This window comes from Triplophysa rosa, linkage group LG6 (assembly GCF_024868665.1).
Source record: "Triplophysa rosa linkage group LG6, Trosa_1v2, whole genome shotgun sequence".
In the NCBI taxonomy this organism is placed as follows: Eukaryota; Metazoa; Chordata; class Actinopteri; order Cypriniformes; family Nemacheilidae; genus Triplophysa; species Triplophysa rosa.
Window position 1 is genome coordinate 716610 of NC_079895.1, and position 19958 is coordinate 736567.

The following is a 19958-nucleotide window of genomic DNA, read 5'->3' on the forward strand; positions in this document are numbered from 1 at the left end:
ATCTATGCCCAGATGGAAGCATTTCGAGGATGGGTGTGATCTCCATAAAACAATCAAATAAACATTGTATTGACTGTTGTTTGTCTCCAGTTATCTCACTTGCCTGATTTATTATTTGTGATAGTTTATTTTTCTGTTTGACTGTTAGATTACCATACCATGAGACAATATTATATGTAAGGATACTCTCAATCATTGATCTATATACCATAGTCAGGGTGCGTGTAGTAATTTTAAAGCTCCTCAGTTTCCTGAGAAGACCAAGGCATTGTCTTGCCTTCTTGTGAATGGACTCTACGTTAGGTTCAAAGTTAATCTTATTATCCATTATTGTACCTAAATATTTAAAATTGGAAACCTGTTCTACAATTTTTCCTTTTATGTCAACTGGTTTAAATACAGGCCCTGGACACAGTGTTCTTGTTTGACTGCTTAAACTAGTTCTTTTGTCTTTCCTATATTAAGATGTAAAAAGCTGCTATCAAACCAACGTATAATACCATCAATATATTTAAAACATGAAGAGCAATTCCTTTCTTCCTGACAGTAATCCAATGCCATGTCATCAGCATACTTTATGAGGGAGAGGTTCTTGTCATCACATCGCAGTTCATTAATGTATACAGAAAACAGCAATGGGGACAATACACACCCCTGCGGTACTCAAGTATTTAAAACCAAGCGATCTGACATGACATTATTAATGTGAACACACTGAGGTCGATCTTTTAAAAATTCTTTGATCCATAAAACCATCCAATTACTAACTCCTAAATCATATAGGCGGATGAGAAGACCATAAATAATATTCTAACATGTGCATCTTGATGTGACCATTCTGCCTTATTCATTGTTCTTGTACTTTTTATCACCATCCACCTTGAAAATATTTACTCTCCGAATAACACCAAGTAGGAAAAGACTTATGATTTGGAAAAAGTACTTTAAACTAATAACATCGGAAGCACTTGATCAATGCAGCTTTGTGAAGGAAACACAATCTATTTCTGGCCATGAATGACCACAAAGTTGAATAAAAAAAGAGTTTCCCTGCACAGACTGAAACCACAATTTCTCTTCAGATGGTGAAATCGCAAGAGATTTTCCAGTATTAGCTGTTTTAAGAGTGTGGTCAGCAGCTCATTCACATACACTGGTGTGATAACAGTGTTTCATTGTTCTATGGCATTTCCAGTCAACTCTGTATATAACTACACATTACCTGTCAAACAGACACACTAGACGTGTTACTCATGATCGTATGATGGAAAGGCTTTCGATGTAAATGTTTATAATTCAAAGCTTGAAATGCATTGTGTAGTAGACAACAGAAACTGTGCTGATTAAATACATTATTCTCTAATGCTAACGTTTTATTTGTGCTGCATACTAAAGAAAAACAAGTTTCCAGCATATACATCTTATAATAACACACAATAAAAAAGTTCAGTTGTGTCCAAACCTTCTTTTCACAGTTAAATACGCAAGAAATATGTGTTTAGGACGAAGATAAATCCAGTCCATATCTGTAATGACCACTAGATGGCGGTGTGCCACAAACTTTCATTTCTGCAGCATAAAACTAATGATTATTTATTATAATGGTTTCATTATGACAGATTTTTAAAAACATTATACATTTTGAAAGGTATCGGACTTAAAAGTAAAACTAGGCATAGTGTGGCTATCTGACACGTGTGTGTCTTCATGTGTTAGTAAAACAACAGACCTGAGTCTGACGCAAACCAATCCATCTTCTTTTTTGTTTTGTATTTATACAATGAACATGGAAGTTAATGGGGTTCTCAGCATTCTTCAAAATATCTTCTTTTGTGTTTTGCTGAAGAAAGAAACTCATACAGGTTAGATATAACATGAGAGTGAATGTTCACTCATAATTATTATATTGTACATTTGCCAAGAATGTAGGCCACACATTCATGAACAAAGTTTCGGACTTCATGTCTATCAAAGTTAAAAGCAACTTCCTGGAAAAGATCCCGTGAGGTGTTTTTACTTTTCTTTCCTGTTGTGTGTGTGTGTAAAACTTCACTGTGCTGTGTGTTAACTTCTCGTGTCCCGTTGTTTTTGTCCTAAGACATAACAACAGCATTGATATATTTTTAGATATGTCAGTACAAGTCACATCTTAAACAAGCATTATAATTAGAGCCGTGTTTGTGAAACCGGACAGTTGGTGCTGTAAGATTTAGCATCTATAATAAATGTTGTCTTTCTTTGAAATGGGAGTGTAAGGAGGCAGAGCGAGTTCAACCAGTGTGACTCATAAGGCAAAACGATGATGTAGACCCCCAACTCAAATATAATTAAATAAAGATGGTAAAACATAAACATTACAATATACTTGGATCATTTCCAATAACACCTTAAAGTCACCATGAAAGGGAAGTTGCGATTGACTTCTTTTCCGTATCGTGACGTGTATCCGAGTGAAACGGCTTCTGAAATGAGAACCACTGTAGGGCGGGGCTTTATTTTGCCCTTCCCTTTGTGATTGGTTTGTTGTAAGTTGGGCCTGGAGGGGGGGGGTAAAAATGCCTGGCCTCTTTTATGTTGCTGACGTCATGTGGTGAAGAGTTGTTGTTGAGAGGGGGAGAGGAGCAGCGTATTCGACTAAAGATTACAAGTGCAAACGAATTTAAAAATAATAATGGTGTGCACGGATAAATCATTGATAATAATCACTGCAACACTGTGTAAAACACTTCGAATTTTCCTGTTTGATTGCATGGTAAATGTACCTTTCACATGTGAAATAAAACACATTAAATGATAAAGGAGAAACCCCTCAACCTGATGTCAGCATTCTCTCAGTGTGCAAGACTTGTGCATAAAAGTCTCGTTTTTAATGCTGCCTTTCAGGATTAGGAATATATTAGTTTCCTAGGTAAAAATTGCACATGAATGCCCTCTTCGAATTTAATCACATTTATGCATTTGGCAGACGCTCTAACCACTGAGCCACAGGAAAGCCTAAAGCCTTCCCAGTGGTAAACATGACATCAGATGGCGTTTGTGTGACATCTTTACCTAGGAAACTCATATTACAGTATAATTCCGACTGGTTACACGGAGGTTAATTTGTAATATAGAAAAATGATAAAATATCTAAATGTAAATCAACAGTTTGTTCGCCCGTCAGGAAAATTAAAAGTCATTTTCCCATCAGCACCCGCGATCTGTTAAATACGCTTGTAGATGTGTGTATATTTGTGTGTTGATCTGCATATTCTCATTTATTTTGACAGAATAATTTACAACAAGACTGTACAATCTTTGGCATATGGATTAAAGCTCACTTTTTCATTGTTTTGTTTGTTTTTGAGGCCCGCTAATGAGTGAAAAGCTAAAGATGTGCTGATTTCCATAGCAACCAGCAGTTGCCAGTATTCATCTAGCATGATGCAATCTGTGTGTCCTCTCAGAGCTCTTTACACACACGCTAAAGAAAAAGACACGTTAAAACATAAAGACCAGGAGATGGCAAATATGTCCAATGAACAGTTAAAAAACGTGAATGGAAACAAACATGCAATAAAAGCATTTAAGTCTTATATCTATTTTACCAGAGAAGTGAAAACCCATCCCTTAGGTCACAGAGGACACAAGATCTTGACCTGTCTGACAGCTGTCTGTAATGGAAACTATATTTAATTAAGCATAAACAAGTCCACACTACAGTGGCAAAGTTCAACATCTCATTCACTACATGTAAAAGTATTAATGCAGTCACTCAAAAAGTAAACTTTTTAAAATTAAACATTGACACTTACTATTACTTACCAAAAACCGCATAATTTAGGCCCAACGAGGATTATTATCACGACATGATGGTGTAATATTGATCATTCTGCTTTAAATATCGTCTCAATCTCTGTGTTATGCTCTCGGCAGCAGGTAACATTTAATCACAACACAAAACACGATGGGCTCGTTGCGTATTTAAAGTCCCGTGAACCGGAAGTTGCGATCGTTTTTACTTCCGTATTCTGACGCATTTCCGAGGGGAAAGGAATTTCAAAGAAGAAAATGAGTGGGAGTGGCTTGCGTTTTTCCCTGCGAATTGATTGGATGTGTAAAAAGAGCCGTTGCATTTTGAAATGAAACTGGCAGCAGACTGACAGTTGAAGGGGAGGAGTTTAACGGAGGCTCCACCCAAGCCATCTAGTTTATGTCATTTCAGATGGAAAGTCATTTCAGGGCGGATGTGCATTTTCAGATTTGAATAAATTAATTTTAAAAAGAAAATGACCCACATTGATAAGCTATTTACTAGTATAAACTCTGCAATATTTCATGAAAAATAAGAATAGTCATTTTTAATGTCCCTGGGACTTTAAAGGAATTAGTACAAAGTAACATTTAAGCTACTTACAATTTAAAGCATTTTTTTGGTTTGTTTTTAGTGACATAATACTGATAAAGTTGTACTGACCAGGAGCAATCTGTTAATCCTGAAGCCCTGCTTCCACAAAACCAAGAGAATAAGAAAGAGAAGAGAAACACAGGAGAGTCCACAGAGAGCCTCATTTTCTCCTGGCTGGTCACATCCCACAGAGCAAACAAGACCTAAAGCGGCCATTTTCTCCTGAGCGTCTCCGCTCTCTTGAAATCTGTCTTTGACATGTGGGGAATCAGTAAAGCCCTGCAGTCACCACAGATCATGACACATCATCACAGACCGTCACAATCACCACGGCAACAGGAGACTCTCGTCTTCACTTCAGCGTTTACAGTCAGAATGTAACCAAAACTTCACAAGACACAAAGGCCAGTGATTTGACTACAGCTAGAAGTTCTTAAAAACTCTTCTAAAACTGGTGACGAATATCATTGTAGACATTACACCATGTTAATCAAACCCGTCTGAAACAATGTTGTAAATGCAACAATCCTGTGATGACGTCACAGTATAACACACACACAAGCTCGTGTGTCTGGTGTGTAAAGAGACACAAAACACAGCGACCAACCTGAAGCAACACTTCACGTTTTTATTTCTTCTGTATTTTTAAAAACATGTCAAGAAAAATAAATCTGTTTGTTTTCAGCTGGCCCGAGCATCAGTCATTAATATTTCATCAGAGACTAAATGTAGCTGCTGAATGTTTAAACATCACAAACACAACTGGTATATGTAACTAAAACAATACTATCATTATATTATTCATATTATGACAAGACTAAATCACAAAGTGTACATATATATTTTAAAATGGTGGGCTGTGAGATCATGAAACTCATCTATGACACAATCCACAGGAAAGCCGTTTGAACAAAAAAAGCTATAAAATCTTTGAAACATTTTAGACGTATCGGCAGACAAAACATGACAGAACCGACTATTGGTGTTAAAGAAGTGTTCATGAGGTGTGTTCTGGCTGGATTTGGTTTAAAGTAAAAGCTGAAAGCTTTGCTCGAATCCAGCAGAAAACCCCACGAATGGAACTCTCTCCTTCAATCCTATTAACCATTAACTCAGCGACTCGTAATGATTTACAACCCGCTGCAAATGTAAAGAGAATTTAACAAACAACTGTCCTAAACAGCCCTCCATCAATCTAACAGCACTCTAGTGATCTTGAGCTAAAGAAATACATGTACAAACTGATTATTCGGACTCATTTCACTGAATAATGTCTCTAGAAATAGACGGGTGTGTTTAAACCACAGAACACAACTTAACTGACTATTTAATGCTTCGGGTGAGATTAAAAATGCTTTGCAATGTAACCATAATACTAAATCTAAGTCTTCAAGCCCTGACAAACGTCTTCATGTGCGAATCATCAACCAGCTTCTCAAAACTCATCCTGAAAGCTGAATCTAGAAAACATGCATCTCAACAACATCCATCTACAGCAATCTGAAATGTAAAGTTTAGTATAAGAGTGAGTGGTTTTAAAAGGACTGTTTAAAGTCCCCGTGAACCGGAAGTTGTGATCGTTTTTACTTCCGTATTCTGACGCATTTCCGAGGGAAAAGGAATTTCAAAGGAGAAAATTAGTGGGCGTGGCTTGCGTTTAATTTCGCTGGGACTTTAATGTCATGATTTTTGAGGATGAAGGAAATCACAAAATCAGATGATCACGTACATTTGACTGATGTACGGCTTCTAGTTCTGTTCTAAAAAGCGACAGAAGAATTGCGCCAAAATACCACACAGTATCTGATTGGGCGACGGAGCAAGGCGCGTGTCTGATTGGCTACCTGATCTGGTCCAGGACATGTAGCAAACACATTTTTGTGATTGTGAATAATATTATTACTAATCTTCTTCACTCAATGCACCAGCGTTACGATCGCGAAAAAAACGAATTAATTTATCTTTACAGTTTTCGCTGAATCATGTTTTCGGGCGATATTGCTCCGTTCGAGTTGAAGTGTCAGGCCGATGATTCAGTGGACTCGTGAGTCGAGTGATTTCAAACGATTCAGTCCGAGTTCAACAAAAGAACGATTTGCGATTCATTCACGAGCCCAGACGTCGTCAAGAAGTAAAGATGAGATTGCACGTGGCCTCAAGACAGTACCCACTCTTATGTGTCTATGAAAGTGCAAAATCTGTATGGTTGAGTGTTGGTCGTAAAGTTTGACAACTTTGATTCTGGTCTGTTTATATACTGTGCTGATAATAAACGTAGCGATGGGGAGGGTAAATGAGGTGTAACCAAACTACACGAATCCTCTCCATATAAGTCAGTTCAGCGGGCAATTTTCGACCTGTAGGACACAAATTCTCTGGCTCTCGTGGATCTCACACAATCAGCAGGTAAGTGTGTCAAATGAACCCCTGGGCTGGGATCTAGAACTTCTCCAGCAGATGATTGACAACGTGCCCTTCCCCCACAGCACGAGAGGTCACATGACCCTCACAGGAGAGGAGGGGCGTTTTTTTTTTCTCCTACCATAAACCTACTAAATGATGTGCACATTTCCCATTTGAATCGCAAGAATAGCTCTCCCCCAAGTTAACTAACACTTTTGCAGAATCTGAAATATTTCTTCTTGATTTAATTTAATTAACTTATTTCTAGAATTAAATGCAAAAATCCAGTTTTAATGCAATCTCGCCAGTCTTTCATCACTATCGGAATTAATGTCTTCATTTTGATTATAAATCGTTTGTATAGAAAAGGTCATCATTAAGAAAGTTGTTGTGATTGTTTTTATTTACTTTCGGCACTGACACTATATCCACGTGCCCTGATACATCAGTACTTACGGTTCTCAATGGAATGTGTCACTCTAATGTACTACTGTATGATGTCAACGCGTTATTTACTTTTCAAATGTGAGTGACTGTGCAGGACGAAAGGAGAATTCATCAGACACTGTGTGACCAGACAGGAGCAAAAAACGGGGGTGGGGAGGGGAGCCGTGTCTGTGGTGACGTTGCGTCATAAAAACTACAAGCTCGCGAGTTTTCCACTGACACGCGTGCAATGAAAATCATCATTTCGAAATGATTTTGTTATTATACATGATGAAACACAACCAAACTTTAATGTATATTCATATTATTGATTATTGATTGCAGTTCAAATGTAAGATAAATAAAACAAAATGCTGCATTAAACAGCTTCCCGTCTATATTTTTTTGTGCCATTTCTGGTTGCAAGAATGTTCAGAGACTTTAACAACTAGAAAATAACACCACGTGTCTTTACAAGGCAGAAAAGAGTCAAAAGTCATTTGATCACTCTCAGCCAGAGCACATTTCATATGTGGTTTTTAATAATTCTTTAGGGCAGGATTTTAGAATAATGAAATTACACTGTAAGAATGAATACCTGGTGCAACATTACATAAAAATAAAAGGCCTGTTACACAAAGAGATCACTTTTATCTCATTTCATCTGCTCACAGTGTGAGACTGCTACACAAACACCTCTCTCAACACTTTAGTTTGTGGTTATTAAGTAGCACGAGCTAAGCAACCGTTAGAAAAGTTTCTAGGATGTTATGAATTGATTTCCGGCCATAAACTAAGATTCTGTGTTTGCCGGAGATATTCTGAATGTGAGTGTTCTGTGGGGAACGGTTAAGGAGTGGGTGGCGATGAGTACTGTGTGTTATTTCACAGTGGATGTGTTTTGCCTTGAAGGTTTTCTGTTGTTGATGTTGTTTAAGGTCAGCTGCTCATTTTTCCGTTGTGGGTCACAAAGTGCAACACCCCCCACACACCCCTCCCCCGTTTTCTCTGGCTGTGTTTCCCAAACTCAGTGTGCTGCCTACATAGACAGCATTTGATCATTTAAAGGCAATGCAATTCATTTAAAATCATTTCCCCACGAGATGAACTAGACAAAAGCAAACCCAATTAAATTGGTATTTTCTTTAATTAAATATGAGCACAATTTAATAGGATGGAAATGAAAACCACAAACATATTTTTCATTATAGTAAAGCATTATTATTCTGATGACTGTAACTATTTTCAAGATTCAAGATTTTTATTTGTCACATACACAGTTATATAGAGAATATACATCCAGCAGTGAAATGTAGGTCAGGTCAGCTCCAAAGACAGTGTAATTATTATAAAAATACAACACAAAAGGAAAATATAAACAATAACAAGTTAAAGGTATATATAGTCTATGATAAACTGTAAATATTTACATGAACAGGAATTTGCAAGAGAATCTGCAAACAGACAGAAACTTGAGGTGGTGACTTAGCAGCAACAAAAATAAAGCCGTCAGTGCTGCGTGCAAGTAGCAAAGTCACTATGCTGAATGTTGAATGTTCTTAAAGGGACAGTTCACCCAAAAATGAAAATTCTGTCATCATTTACTCACCTTCGAGTTGTTCCAAATGTGTATAAATGTCTTTTTTCTGATGAACACAGAGAAAAAGATATTTGGAAGAATGCTTGTAACCAAACAGATCTTGCCCCCCATTGACTCCCATAGTAGGAAAAATACGTTCTCATTTTCTTTGTTCTGTTGAACACAAAAGAAGATATTTTGAAGAATGTAGGACAGCAAACAGTTCTGGGGCACTTTTGACTACCATTGTTTTTTTCCTACTATGGGAGTCAATGGGTGTTGAGATCTGTTTGGTTATAAGCATTCTTCCAAATATCTTTCTCTGTGTTCATCAGAACAAAGACATTTAGACACATTTGGAACAACTCGAAGGTGAGTGGAAGATGACAGAATTTTCATTTTTGGGCGAACTGTCCCTTTAAGAGTACAAGGAGTGAGGTCAATGATGTAATGAGTTTAGGAGCCTGATGGCCTGGGGAAAAAAGCTTCTCCCAGACTATTTTGCCTAAGCTTTCAACATAGGTTTGTAAATCAAATAAAACAAACCATTAAACAATTTCACAACCACACAGACTACATTGCCAAGCCACAGAAAACCACAATACACCCTATCTAGTACACTTCAGCCATACTGCAGGTGCTCTGTGTAGTGTATTTGAATGTATTTTCGAGTATATTGCAAATTTTGACAAATGATGATGTTAAAAAAACACTTTATAATACAAAACAGCACGAGAAGTATGATATTAGGATCAGAGTATTCTTGACAGACAACTCACTAGAGTTGAAACACATCCCGTCTCGCGCTCTCTCTCTCTGCTGGAGTAAGTGTGTGTGTGTGTGTGTGTGTGTGTGTGTGTGTCCTCCTCTGAGGCTGTATTCTGTGAGAATCACACACACTCACAGGAAACTTGTGTAAACGCAGACATGATCGACATTTAAACTCGGACACACACGGTGGCGTCGCGTCGCGTGGAAATGGCTGTGAAGTCGCAGTTTGATCCCTAAAGTTGAGGATTTATTTCCTGCTGGAAGTGAAAGAGAAGCAAAGACTCACTTGTGAAGGTAAGTTGTGCTCTCACACAGACCCGTGACGTGTTTGTAATGGAAACGAATGTTTTATAATGCGATATAATGTGATGTGTGCTGCTGGCGGCGGGCACGCGCGTTCAAATGACTGTATGTGGGTTAATGCAACTTTCCCACGCGCCTTTAAACGCTAAAAGTCTTCTTTTCGCTGATGGAATGGACACTTTAAAGAGTGATTTCGGTGATTTGAGTTTGGACGACGCTGATTTGTGGTGTTTAATATAATAATAGATGATGAGAGATGAAACAGCACATGTTTGAGGACGCGTTGGGTGGGGGAGGGGAAGATCACGTTCACTACTCCATTCTTCACACTTCTATCACTCGCTCACATTCACTCCGCTCGTACTGTAGTGATAAATCATTCTGACGTGTATTTCTGTCTGTGTGCGCGCGCGTAGCTTTAGTACCACGAGGAGTTAAATAGTTGCTCTGTACCTTTCAAGTTTAGAGAAAGCTTCAAACATAACTGCTCAGCCTGTTACTGTATCACACTGTACACACGCGCGCACACACACGTCTGGTTTATTATCTCCGTGGGGACAGTCCATAGGCGTAATGTTTTTTATACTGTACAAACTGTATGTTTTATCCCCTAAACCTAAAGATAGAACACTTTTTGCATTTTTAAAAAATATTGTTCTGTACAATTTATAAGCTTTTTTGCCCATGAGGACCTCAATTGTGGTCCCCACAGTGACACGAGTCCCCATGTGTTGGTGTGTATTCAGGTTTAGGTCCCCACCGGGATATACAAACATGAACACACACACACACAGAGACACGAGTCCCCATGTGTTGGCGTGTATTCAGGTTTAGGTCCCCACCGGGATATACAAACATGAACACACACTCCTTTTGTATTTCACAGAAACAGTGACTGCTAAAGACTAAGGCCACGTTTATACGATTAAAAAACGGAAAAGTTTTTCCTTTGCGTTTTTGAAAAGTTTCACGTACACATGACAGCGTTATTAAAACGGTCTGCATTTACACGGATCCAGGATAACGGATAAAATGCTGTAGTATGCACGCCAGGCCAGTGGATGGCGATGTTGTTGTGTAAAGAAACGGGACGTGTATGGAGTTTAAATGGACCCTAAACTCACGCGCATGGAATCCGCGCGCGCACGCGCGATGCAAACGCGCATAATGATAACCACGCGCGGAAAGCTGCTCCGCGAGGGCGCATTTAAACTCCGCGAGCGAGCAGAACAGTATCCGCAAGCGGAAAAGAATCCTCGCGCGGGCGCATTTCTGCTCCGCGAGCAAAAACTCAGTCCGAGAGCAGAGGCTTTGACGAGCGCGCGCGCGATTCTCTCTATGCTCTCGCAACTGCTCAACACTTGCTCGCTCGTTGAGTTGACTTCTGAGACTTTGGAGGCGGGACAATGGCAGACTTCTCCGATCCTTTGATTGGTCACTTTTAACATGCAGTCACCTACAGATTACATGTCTTACTACAGAATGATTAGTGTATTACCTTGCCTTAGCTGTGTTAGTGTTTTAACAAGTGACATTGTGATTTCTTACATCTGTCAACAAAAAATATGCTATATAATATAGCAGTTAAACTTACATTCATGTATGACCTATTTAAAACATACTATAATAATATAATTAAATGTCTCCTGTAGTCATTAAATCTAATATCTGTTTACTGGCATAGCCCGTTTTAATATTTTCAAAACAAATAAAGCAAAACAAATAAATTATTATTAAATTAAATTTTAGAGAGTACATCATGTTGTAATTTATAATAACTTGTGCTTTGAGTTATACTGTTGTAGCCATTTATTAATTCTCATTTTATAACAATTTCATGAAAATGATTAACAATACAAAAGCAATTATGAATACACATACCAAACTATTTATTTCTAACTTCCTGTCAAGATGCCAAATATGTAAATCCAAAGCCAAGGGCATACATAACACTGTAACCCAGTGTTAAGTTTAAAAACGGAAAAAAGTATCGTGTTATGCCAAATTAAGACGTCTGTACAACGGGTAAGATACATGTCGGAGACTGTAGGTGAGTGCATGTTAAAAGTGACCAATCAAAGGATCAGAGAAGTCTGCCATTGTCCCGCCTCCAAAGTCTCAGAAGTCAACTCAACGAGCGAGCAAGTGTTGAGCAGTTGCGAGAGCATAGAGAGAATCGCGCGCGCGCTCGTCAAAGCCTCTGCTCTCGGACTGAGTTTTTGCTCGCAGAGCAGAAATGCGCCCGCGCGAGGATTCTTTTCCGCTTGTGGATACTGTTCTGCTCGCTCGTGGAGTTTAAATGCGCCCTCGCGGAGCAGCTTTCTGCGCGTGGTTATCATTATGCACGTTTGCATCGCGCGTGCGCGCGCGGATTCCATGCGCGTGAGTTTTGGGTCCATTTAAACTCCATAGCGTTCCCACTAGTGGTTGCCTGAGTGACGACATCCACTAATCACGTTAGCTCTACCAGAGCCATTGAGAGAGAGAGTCGCGTCAACTCCGTTGACTCCAATGGAACAGTTTTTTTCACAGTAATGGCGGTTCACGGAGGCTCTCAATAGTTCCCGGAAGTTACTAGTAAAGCATGGAGCTGCTACTAAACAGAACAACCGAGGTAAACTTCTAACCCATTTAAAGACGAAAGCCGTTTAATGAATAAAAAAATGAAAGAAGTAAAGCATTTAAAGAGAAAACATTTTAGATTTAGATTCAATTTATTGTCATTGCACATGTACAAGTACAAGGCAACGAAATGTGACCTCTGCATTTAACCCATCCAGAGAGTAGTGACCACACGCACAGGAAGTGGTGAACACACGTACACCCGGAGCAGTGGGCAGCTATCACTGCAGCGCCCGGGGAGCAAGTAGGGGTAAGGTGCCTTGCTCAAGGACACCTCAGTTGTTACCCGCCGGCCCTGGGAATCCAACCGGCAACCTTCTGGTCATGAGTCCCACTCTCTAACCATTAGGCCACGACTGCCCCCAAAACATAACTTCCTGGAACTATCTGAAGGCTCCACGAATCACGTGACACTCCAGCGTTTTGGACTTCCGTTGGCAGAACTCTCTCTCTCAATGGCTCTGAGCTCTACCATCTTCCTATTGGCTGTCCACTAATCATGTTAGCTCTACCATCTTCCTATTGGCTGTCGCTTCTGAAAATCGCTCATCATTTGCATGAAGTTGAAGATTTCTCAATTTTGTCGCGTTGCTAGACACTCCCATCCGGTCGCCAATGGTTGCGACTGCTCGTGTCGCTGGAAGTCGCCAGCTCTCCATTGAAATGAATGGGATCATGATGCTTTGTCGCTTTTAATCTGAACGCATCTTAATACGCATGCGCGTGACGTTATCGGAAAGTTCTGTCTTGCTGTTTACATGGAAACGAAAAAGGCGGCGTTTTCAAAAAGTTTGCGTTTTCAGTCCCCCAAAACGTCGTTTCCGTCTAAACGAATGGCCAAGACACGTACATTTTTTGCGTTTTCAGTTGAAAACAGTCTCAAAAGTACACTACAAGACTTTTGCTCAGATTTTGCTCAGATTTTCAGTCTGGACTTGTTGCAGGAAGTCTGTGCCAGTCTGCAGATTGATCAGTTAGTGTGTTTCTATCTGAAACGTTCATAAAATCTTCTGAACAGATTTTTTTAAACTAGACATCATACACTTGCAGACTTTAAGTCTTGTAGTGTATTCCAGCCATTACATGTGTGTGTAACAACATGAGGTGAGTACATGTTGACAGACTGAATTATGTTTGGACATCAGTGAGTATAAAACAACATTCTGATCTCAGATCTGCTTGGATGTGAACATAAAACCCCTGAAGATCATATTTTGTTAAGTCGTATTGTCTTTAGAAGAATCTCGCTCTTGTGTTGTGTTTTCTGGAGGTTTTGATTTCATTGTGTTCTCTGTTGATATAGCTCTTTAAATCTGTCACATCTCACAAAAACTAAATCCAGATCCAGTCATGAGTGTGTATTGTTTCATACAGCGCTGTGTACATGTTTTTCTCCGTTTGTAGTTTTTACTCCAGCTGTAGTCGACGCGCATAAATCATATGTTCGGTTAACTAAAGGCCAATGTGATCAATATTTACTGCCTTTGGTTTTGTGTGTGTGTTTGGAATGGGCTCATGATATGTTTTTATGAAATGGTCGTGTGACAGGGAGTTATTGTTTTAATGTCAGGTTAAAAGCACATTATACCCGTCATGTATCGAGCTGTGATGTCAGTAAAACTCATAAACATTCAGTGTGTTTCTCAGAAGTGTGTCACGGTCACGTTCATCCACGTTGTCTGAACAGGACTGTGAAATGGTTGAAAACACAGACATCTGGAGGTTTGGAGAGAGAATGAGAGCTGTACAAACTCACATCTTGTCACAAAGACGTTATAATTCTCTTTACATTTGCAGCGGGTTGTAAATCATTACGAGTCGCTGAGTTAATGGTTAATAGGATTGAAGGAGAGAGTTCCATTCGTGGGGTTTTCTGCTGGATTCGAGCAAAGCTTTCAGCTTTTACTTTAAACCAAATCCAGCCAGAACACACCTCATGAACACTTCTTTAACACCAATAGTCGGTTCTGTCATGTTTTGTCTGCCGATACGTCTAAAATGTTTCAAAGATTTTATAGCTTTTTTTGTTCAAACGGCTTTCCTGTGGATTGTGTCATAGATGAGTTTCATGATCTCACAGCCCACCATTTTAAAATATATATGTACACTTTGTGATTTAGTCTTGTCATAATATGAATAATATAATGATAGTATTGTTTTAGTTACATATACCAGTTGTGTTTGTGATGTTTAAACATTCAGCAGCTACATTTAGTCTCTGATGAAATATTAATGACTGATGCTCGGGCCAGCTGAAAACAAACAGATTTATTTTTCTTGACATGTTTTTAAAAATACAGAAGAAATAAAAACGTGAAGTGTTGCTTCAGGTTGGTCGCTGTGTTTTGTGTCTCTTTACACACCAGACACACGAGCTTGTGTGTGTGTTATACTGTGACGTCATCACAGGATTGTTGCATTTACAACATTGTTTCAGACGGGTTTGATTAACATGGTGTAATGTCTACAATGATATTCGTCACCAGTTTTAGAAGAGTTTTTAAGAACTTCTAGCTGTAGTCAAATCACTGGCCTTTGTGTCTTGTGAAGTTTTGGTTACATTCTGACTGTAAACGCTGAAGTGAAGACGAGAGTCTCCTGTTGCCGTGGTGATTGTGACGGTCTGTGATGATGTGTCATGATCTGTGGTGACTGCAGGGCTTTACTGATTCCCCACATGTCAAAGACAGATTTCAAGAGAGCGGAGACGCTCAGGAGAAAATGGCCGCTTTAGGTCTTGTTTGCTCTGTGGGATGTGACCAGCCAGGAGAAAATGAGGCTCTCTGTGGACTCTCCTGTGTTTCTCTTCTCTTTCTTATTCTCTTGGTTTTGTGGAAGCAGGGCTTCAGGATTAACAGATTGCTCCTGGTCAGTACAACTTTATCAGTATTATGTCACTAAAAACAAACCAAAAAAATGCTTTAAATTGTAAGTAGCTTAAATGTTACTTTGTACTAATTCCTTTAAAGTCCCAGGGACATTAAAAATGACTATTCTTATTTTTCATGAAATATTGCAGAGTTTATACTAGTAAATAGCTTATCAATGTGGGTCATTTTCTTTTTAAAATTAATTTATTCAAATCTGAAAATGCACATCCGCCCTGAAATGACTTTCCATCTGAAATGACATAAACTAGATGGCTTGGGTGGAGCCTCCGTTAAACTCCTCCCCTTCAACTGTCAGTCTGCTGCCAGTTTCATTTCAAAATGCAACAGCTGTTTTTATACATCCAATCAGTTTGCAGTGAAAAACGCAAACCACTCCCACTCATTTTCACCTTTGAAATTCCTTTTCCCTCGGAAATGCGTCAGAATACGGAAGTAAAAACGATCGCAACTTCCGGTTCACGGGGACTTTAAACAGTCCTTTTAAAACCACTCACTCTTATACTAAACTTTACATTTCAGATTGCTGTAGATGGATGTTGTTGAGATGCATGTTTTCTAGATTCAGCTTTCAGGATGAGTTTTGAGAAGCTGGTTGATGATTCGCACATGAAGACGTTTGTCAGGGCTTGAAGACTTAGATTTAGTATTATGGTTACATTGCAAAGCATTTTTAATCTCACCTGGGGCCCGTTTCAGAAAGGAGGTTTAGTGAAAACACTGAGTATATTAACCCTGAAATGAGGGAAACTCTGGGTTTTCCGTTTCAGAATGTGAGGTATGTCAAACCTGAGAAAGTGGGGTAACTCAAGCCCGTTTCTAAAAGAGAGGTCACTCATACTCCGAGTCAGGCTTTTCATAGCCGTGGTGCATGCGCTTAACTCAAGGTGATCGAACTAACTCAAATCAGCTGTTCTGAAACCAAAAACTCAAAGTTTCGCATCTCGGTGTAAATCAACTCCGTTCACATTTGAACTCTGTGTTGGTTGAACCTCCTTATTGAAACGGGCCCCAGAAGCGTTAAATAGTCAGTTTAAGTTGTGTTCTGTGAACAGAAAGTGCTTATATTCTGATGTTCTGACAGCACTGTGTGGTTTAAACACACATATTCAGTGAAATGAGTCGGAATAATCCGTTTGTACAGCTCAAGGTCACTGGAGTGCTGTCAGATTGATGGAGGGCTGTTCATTAGGACAGTTGTTTGTTAAATTCTCTCTGTAGTATGTTGACTGTTTAGTGCACTCTTTAGTGCAGAGGGGTGTTTCACATGGTGTCGTTAATCACACATGATTGTTATTGACTCTTCACTTAAACTACACAACAACGTCAGTTCAGAAGTGAAATCTCAGCGCTAACATTCGGAACACTTTCATGACTCAGTTCTGATGTGAGCATGGTTTTGTTTTGCGTGATGATGTGTACTGGTGATATGAATGGATGACGTCAGTGTGGGATGTTCAACATCTCTGAGCGCTGGAAGCCTGAGGCGCTGGGGCTGCTGGGGGATTTGTTGTTGAATTCTCAGGACGGAGATGTTTAGCTTCGATGTAACTGGCGACTCGGTCTTAATCTGATCTGATCTGATATGTGGATCGGTGTTCCGTCTGCTCATATGAATGAATCCACTCTAGAGAATTATTAACGGACAGCTCATTCTGAACATGAGCGACGTCTCCAGACAAGCACAGAATCATGAGTTTGATCAAGTTTGACCGTTTTGAAATGTAGAAGCTGCTGGAGTGTGTTACACGCGTGATATATACAGTATATACATTTATATAGTTGATGTTGAGCATCTGTGTCACGTGACTCACGTCTCAGTTTTCTGCTCTTGCTGAATGTTGTGATGTAGCTGTTGAAATGTGATTCAGGCCTCTGGAAAATCTTGTTGTTTTATAAGTAAAAGGTGAAATGAGAAGTTTGATTGTAGTGTTATTTCACGGATGTAAGATGTCTTCTGTGTCTGCTGTAGATCGGGGCTCATCCGGAGCTGGAGTGTTTCTCATCTTCTGAGGTGAGGTGAGCTAAGATGAGCATTACTAGTGATGAAGTCAACTTTCTGGTGTACAGATATCTGCAGGAGTCAGGTAAATATCTTGAATTATTCCAATCATATCTGTGGCTTCAGTTCCTGACACGTGAATATATTAACACAGCGGTTCTCAACAGGGAGGCCGTGGCCCACAAGGGGGTCCCAGCTGACTTCCAAGGGGGCCTCAGGATGACTAGTCATTTAAACGGAGACAAAATTAGCATTGAAATACACTTTAAATCGACTAAAAACCAAGATATTTCTTATTATTTGTCTATTTTTATATTAAATAAGCACTTTCCAGTTATTATCAAGCTCTTAAATATTTTCTTGGGTAGAAAATGTGAGTTTTTGTGAGCGGGAGGGGGCCTTTGAATATTTTATGTATATATATTATATGGGCTTTGGAGTCTAAAAGATTGAGAATCCTGAACAAACATCTGAAACACATCTCCTGTGACACGAGCGCTTGACAGATAACTGCGTGTGAAACGACTCATTGGTCACATCACATCACACATTATTAAAGATGGGATTCTATCTGTTTTGCTCGTATTTTTTATTGGTTAGCTGTCATAGTTAATACCAGATGTTTATGGGCTCTTGAGATAAGCAAAGAATCGTAAGAAAAATTCATAAGCATTTCAAGTTGAGTCATTGTGCGGTGGTTGCATTGATGTGTGTGTGTGTGTGTGTGTGTGTGTGTGTGTGTGTGTGTGTGTGTGTGTGTGTGTGTGTGTGCGCGCTGCAGGTTTCTCTCACTCTGCGTTCACATTTGGCATCGAGAGTCACATCAGTCAGTCAAACATCAACGGCTCTCTGGTCCCCCCGGCCGCGCTCATCTCCATTCTCCAGAAAGGACTTCAGTATGTGGAGGCAGAGATCAGCATCAATGAGGTGATGAGCAGTGATGTCATTTCCTGTTTCCTTCCAGGATCACAGATATAAATGCATTTGCTGACTGATTGAATGAACGTTTGATTCGTAAACGCATTGAGGGCTCAGCCGTGAGGAAGAAGTTCAAATGAGTTTTGAATAAGTCTTTTTTAAAATCATGTCTTTTACAGCAGCACCAAACGATGTCAGAAGACACTTCTGTGCTTTTGTTTAGTTGTTTGCTCTCACAACAGACCTGCAGACGCAGGCTGAAGATGTGTTATTTTATGTCACTTGTTGACTGTATTTGATTTGATTGTTGTTGATGGATCTGGTAGGACGGCACAGTGTTTGACGGTCGGCCGATTGAGTCTCTGTCGCTCATTGATGCTGTGATACCAGACGTCGTTCATTCCAGACAACAGGCCGTCAAAAGCCGAGTCCCCCGACATCAGCAGACCAACACTACAGCTACACAGTCTCACGCTGCTAAGAACGGTGACGTCTCGCTCAACGGCGAAGAGAACGGCACTCATGCTCTCAGTGAGTCATTTATTTCGCAGAGAAAACCACCAGCTGATAATATTCCACTTGCGATAACACACTGGAGGAGAAAATGTGTCATTTCAAACTCACCCTTTCTTATTGAATGAAGCGTTGCATTGCATTGTGGGTAAAGTGTGTGTGTTTGTAATTGTGAGATCATTACGTGGAGATGATGGAGGTGGACGGTGAGATTCAGATTCCTGCCAGCAGGGCGACGGTGTTGCGAGGTCACGAGTCCGAGGTGTTCATCTGTGCCTGGAACCCTGTGTGTGACCTGCTGGCCTCCGGGTGAGTTTTACTCTCAGTGACCGCACGTGTCGGAGCGCTCCATTGTGGCATTTAAATATCTCTGAGCGTGTGTGAGGAGGTCAGGTGATATCAGTGTTTGCTGCCGTCTGCAGGTCGAGCCGTTGCATGGCTCATATGTTGATCATCTGTGTGTAAGTCATTTGTGATGTGTGTGCGTCAGCTCTGGAGATTCGACGGCTCGCATCTGGAGTCTGAACGGAAGCGGCAGCACTCAGCTGGTCCTCCGTCACTGCATCAGAGAGGGAGGACAAGACGTGCCCAGCAATAAAGACGTCACCTCTTTAGACTGGAACGTGAGTGTGTCTTTATAGTCGTCATCATTTCATCTCCATTACACTTCTTCTCATGTGTTCTTCTGTCTGCAGAGTGACGGGAGTCTTCTTGCCACCGGATCTTATGATGGATACGCAAGAATATGGACTAAAGATGGTGGGGAAAAAAGCAACCGTTTGAATACTGTTTTGCGCTGTTTGCCTGACCGGGGTGGCTGCTGACATCAGCTTTACAATGATTATTTTTACTTTAAAATGTAACATTCTGCTTAATTTATTTATTATTACATGTAGGACTTTATATATAAATGTATAATTTCACCTGTGTTTCTCTCTCCTTTATCTTTAAGTGTGTGTATGTGTGTTGTGTGTGTGTGTGTGTGTGTGTTTTGTGTGTGTGTGTGTGTGTGTGTTTTGTGTGTGTGTGTGCGTGTTTTTTGTGTGTGCACGTGTGTTTTTTGTGTGTGTGTGGTTTTTTTGTGTGTGTGCGTGCATGTGTTTTTTGTGTGAGTGTGTTTTTTTTGTGTGTTTGTTTGTGTGTGTG

At 39.9% G+C, this 19958-nt stretch overlaps 1 protein-coding gene and 1 long non-coding RNA gene across 2 annotated transcripts in view; one reads left to right on the top strand and one right to left on the bottom strand.

The window, feature by feature from the left end:
• Positions 1-1159: 1159 nt before the first annotated feature.
• Positions 1160-3968, bottom strand: LOC130556149 (uncharacterized). The gene is made up of 3 exons (XR_008963186.1): positions 3805-3968; positions 3588-3653; positions 1160-3463 (listed from the first exon to the last, which is right to left on the bottom strand). It is a non-coding gene; the product is annotated as an uncharacterized LOC130556149 (long non-coding RNA).
• Positions 3969-9614: 5646 nt separating this feature from the next.
• tbl1x (transducin beta like 1 X-linked) overlaps positions 9615-19958 on the top strand; it is a 16474-nt gene continuing 6130 nt past the window's right edge. The window contains exons 1-7 of the mRNA XM_057336877.1: positions 9615-9860; positions 17352-17466; positions 18163-18308; positions 18626-18830; positions 18989-19121; positions 19303-19435; positions 19508-19571. Coding sequence (XP_057192860.1) covers positions 17409-17466; positions 18163-18308; positions 18626-18830; positions 18989-19121; positions 19303-19435; positions 19508-19571 — 739 coding nt within the window. The 5' untranslated portion in view covers positions 9615-9860; positions 17352-17408. The remainder of the gene's footprint in view (positions 9861-17351; positions 17467-18162; positions 18309-18625; positions 18831-18988; positions 19122-19302; positions 19436-19507; positions 19572-19958) is intronic.